Source organism: Echinops telfairi, unplaced genomic scaffold (genome assembly GCF_000313985.2).
Source record: "Echinops telfairi isolate 266 unplaced genomic scaffold, ASM31398v2 ScPeMD7_4225;HRSCAF=4972, whole genome shotgun sequence".
NCBI lineage: Eukaryota > Metazoa > Chordata > Mammalia > Afrosoricida > Tenrecidae > Echinops > Echinops telfairi.
In genome coordinates, this window is record NW_022108124.1 from 16534995 (window position 1) to 16541489 (window position 6495).

At 55.3% G+C, this 6495-nt stretch overlaps 1 protein-coding gene across 1 annotated transcript in view; it reads left to right on the forward strand.

The window, feature by feature from the left end:
• Positions 1 to 6495, forward strand: part of VIPR1 (vasoactive intestinal peptide receptor 1) — a 37070-nt gene that overhangs the window by 6775 nt on the left and 23800 nt on the right. The window contains exon 4 of the mRNA XM_030886933.2: positions 5555 to 5663. Within this exon, the coding sequence (XP_030742793.2) occupies positions 5555 to 5663 (109 nt within the window). The remainder of the gene's footprint in view (positions 1 to 5554; positions 5664 to 6495) is intronic.

A 6495-nucleotide genomic window follows, 5' to 3' on the forward strand; every position in this document is an offset into this window, starting at 1 on the left:
TATCTGTACCAGTGTACCTCCTCTGGTCTAGCCAGACTTGCAAGGTCGAATTTGAGTCATGGTAGTGGGAGCGGGAAGGAAACATTTAGGAACTAGAGGAAAGTTGTATTTCTCATCGTTGTTACATCGCACCCTGAGGTTTTATTTCCACTTCTTGTAGTCCCTTCGACCAAGCGGGGAGCACATTCCCCTCTCCTCATCATGTGACCTCTGGAATCCTTTCATTCTCCTCCGGTGTCCCGCCCCAACCTGTCCTCACCTGTCCCCCTTCGCTCCTTGGCCCCTTGACTACAAAACCCTCATCCTCTAACCCAGCGGTTCTCAACCTGTGGGTCACGACCCTTTTGGGGGGTCAAACGACCCTTTCCTAGGGGTCACCCGATTCATCGCAGTAGCAACATGACAGTGATGAAGTAGCAACAAAAATAATGTTAGGGTTGGGTTTGGTCACCACCACACGAGGAGCTGTGTGAAAGGAAGGGTTGTGGCATTAGGAGGTTGAGAACTACCGCTCTAACCAGCTCCAGAGCCAAAGCCCAGTGACACAGGCAGCCTTTGGCCAGCTCCCTTACCCGCTGGCTCCTCTGTGAGTGTCCCTGTGAGTCTCTTGGCTGGTGCCTCCTTCCATGGGGTGGTGGGGGCGCAAAGCTAGATTAGGGGAGGGGGTGCTCTCTGGAGAAAGGATGGGGACACCTGTCTCCTCCAACAGGAAAAAAGAACCCTGCCACCCCCCGGCCCCCCACCCCCACCCCGCCATCTGACAAACCTCAGGAACGCACATTATCCAGCAGCTCCCGGTACTCGGCAGCTTGCAGGCAGAAAGTTCTTTCTCCTGTCTTGTCTAACCCAGCCTGCTTTGTGTCACACCCCTCTTTTCAGAGGGCCTGGTGCTCCCCAGTAATCCCACTGAGTAGCCCCCTCAGGCTCTCCTGCTCCTGGTCTCCGGCTAGGACCCGGCTGGGGGGCTTCTGATATCCATCTGGTCGCAGTGGTCTCAGACTTCCCATATGAAGATGGGTGCAGCCCACAACTGAACCGAACTCACCCCATCTTTCAGAGCCCCCAGCATCCCACAGCGACAGCCTCACTATCCTCACCTCCCCTACAGGTTTAGACTCTGCCCCAGACCTTAGAAGCCCCCAAAGTGGGACTTTATCCCAAGTGCCTCCCCAAATCTCTGTGTGGGATGAACTCCAAGAAGTGACTGTGCCGTAGAGCCTAAAGTCAGCCTGACCCTGGGGTCAAGCTGAGACGAGGGTGTTCAAGGCCAGCCCCCACACCTTCTCCAGGACATCAGTCCCCGGGTCTGCATGAAGAGGCACTGGCAAAGTAAGCAGTCTATAACATCGCCACAACCCCGCTCCTCTTCTGTTCCCTGCCATGGGGTAGCCAGGATATGGGGGGACACTGGCAGGGAGTTGACATGGGAAATCCCGAGTCTCTGGTCGGAGTGGGGGGGGGGTGGCTTCTGTGTTCATGCCACCATCGGTCCCCTGCTCTTCATTCCCGTTGTTCCTGCCTGAACCCATGTCTCGTCACTTCTGACCCGGACAGTTGCAATAGCTTTCAGCACAACACCTGCAACCTCCTCCAAAGGGTCCCAAGGGAGTTGTGTCTAATGTGTGGGACACCGCCCACTCTCTCCTGCTTTAAATCTTTAATAGTTCCCCCTGGCCTAGGGATCCAAGCTCAAACTGGCATTCCCAAACCCTCCCCTGCCTAAAGAACCCCAGGGCCCCCAGTGGCAGACACCCTGCCTTCCCACATCAGGAATGTCATAGGCATTCTCATGCCCTGTGCTCCGACACATTGTTCCTTCTTTCTGGAATGTCCTTCGATGTATCTCAGCCAAACCCTTACGTATCCCACCTCTACTACCCCTTTCTGGGAAACCTACACTCCAGCTCTATCTCCCCCTAAATCCCTGCCCGTGAATCAGTAGCAGGCTTGGCAGTCTCCTGTCAGGGAATTTTCCCACTCTTCCTGTGCCTGTAGTGTCCAAAGGGATAAGCAGGATATTTAGAGTAGGAAAATAAGTGGGAGAGGAAGTCCAAAGTCTGCCTGAATTCCTTAGTGATAAGGGCTGGAGGGAGCTGCCCTGGCACTTGCTCCCAAAGGGCAATGGTTGACCAGATGGCCCCAGGCTAAGCCATGGAAAGAGATTGATAGAGTCCAGACCAGTGACCGGGAAGCCGGGTTCTATCTGAGCGGGGTTTGGGAATGTGCATCTGCTAGCTGACCTTAGAGCCTTCCTACCCCTCTCTGGGTCTCCACTTCCTCTCTCCCTTTCCCACATTGGGGCCAGCACTCAATTCCATTGGTGGGAGGACAAAGGGACTTTTTCGGATTTTTCCCTACCTTCTTTAGAGACACCCCAGGCCCCTGGGTTCCCCTGTAGTCTCTTCTCCTTCCTGCTGATGGTCTGTCAGAAAGAACCCTGTACCCACAAGAGTGAGCAAGCACCATCAGGTTGGGGAGTTGACTCACCACTCTTCCGCTCTCAGAGAACGGCAAGCAGGAGCCGACAGTAACTAACTCTGTGGGGCCTGCAGTGGCTGGTGGCCGTCACCTCTGGGTAAGCCACACAGTCACAGCCCTGACTGAATTAGTCCCCTGCAGTGATGACGCTCTTTGTCCTGTTCTGAAAGCACGGTCTAGACTCGCTGCTTATAGGACAGAGAACTCAGCCATAAAAAGATGACTGTCTTATGTTGCCAGATGTAGACCGGCTTCAGGCACGGCTGCATTCAGGGACTCAACACCCAGTTGCTCTCCACCCCTCTATTGGACGGTCAGCTGTGTGGTCTTCATTATTGGACTCCGTTTGCCAATAAAAGGCAATGGTATCTCCATCCCCTCAATCCTTTAAGGTTTCCAATCCACAAAGGGAGAGAACAAATCTACTTGCCCAATGGCTTCTTTCAAAGTCCCAGTAAGTTAGGTGCCAACTGGTAGCCTTTGACTCATAGTGGTGACCCCAAGTCCACCAAGACAAACCACTGTCCAGTCCTGGGCCAGCCTCACATCTGATGCTATATGGGAGTCCTATGTGGCAGGCACTGTGTGTGTGCTGAGCAAATAAAGCTGTAGCAGCATCAGGATTATGATTAGAGGGAGACTCATGAACAATGTGCTGTCTGCACTATGGGAGGGGGTACCCCACACACAAAAAAACGGAAAAAAGCTCCACTGGGCGGAGCTTTTGTAGGATGTTTTTTTCCCACTAGGTGAGCATCAAGCAACTTGCTCTGAGTTAGTGCACCCAGTGACATCGCCTGGGAAGGTTCTCTCAGGTGACAGCGAATTTTTTTGTAAAAGTCGTTTCGCTCAAACCTCGTTTTTGGTTTTTTGTTGGGTTTTTGGTTTTTTTTTGTTTTTGTTTTTTTTTTCATGTCCTTGAGCTGGAGACTTGACTTCTTCTAAGCTTTCTGTGGAATGGAATCCACTGCCCTTAACAGCAGGGTGTGAGCCCTGCCTATGGTGGGAGAAACACTAGTGTCTGATTGCTCTGGATGGTTGAATGCCTATAGGGAGAATATCTCTAAGCATCTGACCTCCCACCACGTGCTGGCAAATAGCCTCTTAGGTTAGGCAGATATTTGGGGGAGACAAAGCTGGGGGAAAGTCTGTTTATGTCCCACACCCAACATTTGCACTCATGGCCCCCCTCCAGGGGGAGGCCTTCTCTCTGTGTCCGCTCTCAGGGGAGGTCCTCTCTCTTGCCTCTTCAGCTCCTGAGCCTCATTTCCCTGGTAGTCTCCCATGTGCTATGGCACCCGTCTGTGCTCACTCGCTGATTGAAACCCTGCTCACGGTGCCAAAGAGATTTACCTGACACTAACAGTGTCTTGTTCAGAAAGCCTGCTCCCCAAGGGGAGGGGCCTCACATGCACAGGGTTTGGGGGTTCACAGCAGGACATAATTCCATTCATAACAAGTAAGGGACACGTTTCCTTGAAATTTCCCGGGCTCTGGCAGAGAAAGCTCTGTGACCATGAGGTGTCGTCAAAGCTCCCAAGAAGGTGGGGGTGTTGGGTGATGAAGAGGTGGAAGGGGCTCAGTGGTATGTCCTCTTGGGCACTGCATGTCCAAGCTGGGACCCTGCTTCTATCCCACAGCAGTGGAGCAGTTATTGCCACCTGGGGCACAGCTTTCTCAGGGGAGCTGATTTCCTTAAGGCAATGGTCAAAGTCAAGCCGCCCACTTGGTTCCTGTAGGCCAGGCAGGGACCCCTTTAAGGGAAGGAAATAAGCAGCCCCTCCCACCACCACCACCAGGAGCTCTCTTCCTAAGTCCATGGTCACAAGCCTTTGAGTCAGCAGGGGAGGTAGCTGAGGCCCTTTGGGCCTACAGCGGGGAGGACCTTATCCCAGGGTGGGAGGGCCAAGCTGGTGGAGAAGCTGAGAAGGTGGTTTGGGTATACCCTTACCACATCCCCCACCCCCACCCGACTTGCTAAGGACTGTGACCTTCTCCTCCCCTTGCCAAGGTCAGGAAACTGAGGGAGGTCACCTGCCCTAGTAGCCATCGTTTCCCTAAAACCAAAGAGGAGACAACTGCTAGCGGCCCAGTCACTCTCCGGTGGAAGCTCCTAGCTAGCCTTCCCACCCAGCAGCAGCTCCCAAGCCCTGGCCCTTTCACTGGTCCTTTCTGGATAGCCGTCACCCCTACTCACGTGTCTGCCTCAACGCCAACCTCCCCTGGCACACCTGGTATGGCCCCACCCCTGATCGCTGGCCAGGACACCGCAGGAGGAAGAAGAGAACCTCCGGCCTTCCTCGCCCTTCCCACCACCCGGAGGCTAGACAGGCCTCTTTGGCTTCCATCTACCTACCCCTGCCCCCCATGACACCCACTGTCCCTTGGATTGCTCAGGTGCTAAGAAGGAGGTAGAGGAGGTGTGGCAAGCCGAGCCAGAGGAGGGAGACCCCTTCACCACCTGGGAACCCAGCACTCAGCACATGCTCCCAGAATGGAGACAGGGGCTGGAAAATATGGCCAGGCTTCTGGACATCCCTTAGACCTGGCCCCAGGAGCTAGAGGCTGTAGTGCAACAAAGTAATACTGGCCGTCCCACACCCCTATACGGGAAGACTGAGGTGGGAAGGCGTGGAGGTGGCAGACTCCAGTGGGCCAGCTCTGGGCTCTGAGAAAGCTCTATTCAAGGTTTTATGCCCCATCAGGAGACAATGTTGTGACAGTCCCCACACTGTTGGGGGAGCCAACCAAGAAGTGATGGCCAAGTCCTGGGGACAATGTGCAAGAGCGGTGGGTCCATCCTGGGTTAGGGCACGGCATCAGTCTAGGCCTGGGGTTAGAAGGCCATCTGAGACTGGGAGTGGAACAGCCACTCGGTCTGAATGTGGAGGCAGGGGCCCAGGCTGGGTTTGGGACCAGGGTTGGGTCTAAAGTCAGGACCCTGACTCCGCTGGAACTTGGAAGCCCCTCAGGTTCCAGTCAGGTGCCTGCTTCCAGCTGGACCCCGGGCTCCTAGAGTCGGTTGGTGGTCAAGGGGCAGAAGGTGAAGGGGTCCCCCTCTCCTCTCTGTCCGCAGGATGGCCAGGTGGCGGGGCTGCAGCGGGAGGAGTGCATCTTCCTGCAGGAGATCGAGCTGGACCACCAGCAGTGCCTCCTGGAGGCCCAGGTGGAGAACGCAACAGCAGGTGACATCTCTGGCTGAGCCAGGGCCCCGGAGGCTCGCGGTTCCTCAGATCCAATGGCGTTTGCCCCACAATTGTTGGATGGGGCCCTAAGTGAGCGGATCCCCTGGGGTGTGAGGAAAGGATGCCTGCTGGGAGAATTGGGAAAGCCAGGTGGAAGAAAGAATGTGTGTGTGTGTGTGGGGGAATGTTAGGTGCCCCCGTTAAGTCGGTTCTGACTCATGATGACACTAGGTCAGAACAGAACCTTACAGTCCTGCACCATCCAAGCAGGTTCCAGCCAAGGTACAGGGAGCACCACGACCCTTAGCTGAAGAACAAATACTATGTTGGGGTCTGAAAAGTGACAGGAGCCAGCTCGACCTTCGGGGGTCCCTCTGGGAGGGTGGTGTCTATGGCTGCTGTCCCATCCAGGGTGAGAAAGCCCAAGGGGCCATATGGTGGGGGCATGTGGACAATGGAAGCAGTTCACAGGATGGGGGGCGCTGGCTAAGGGAATCCCCTGGGCCCGGTTTCTCAGCCCCTGAGCTCAGCTGGATCTGAGATGGGGAGAGCTGACCTTACAGGTCCTGCATTCTGGAATCTGAGCGTTGGATGTCAGAGGGGGATCAGAGGGCACTTGGTGACCGTGGGTGATCCCACGAGCACCTCCGTAGAAGCTCAGAGCCATCTTGACCAACTAGAGAGAGAAAGGGCCCCCAGGCTGGTGTACACAGGTCAGGAGTATTCATCACCACAGGGAAGGGAAGGCCCAGCCTGAGGGTCCGCCACCTGCCAAGACCCCCAAGACCTGGGAGTGACACCGGGCCTACACATGCCTAGGACACACACACAC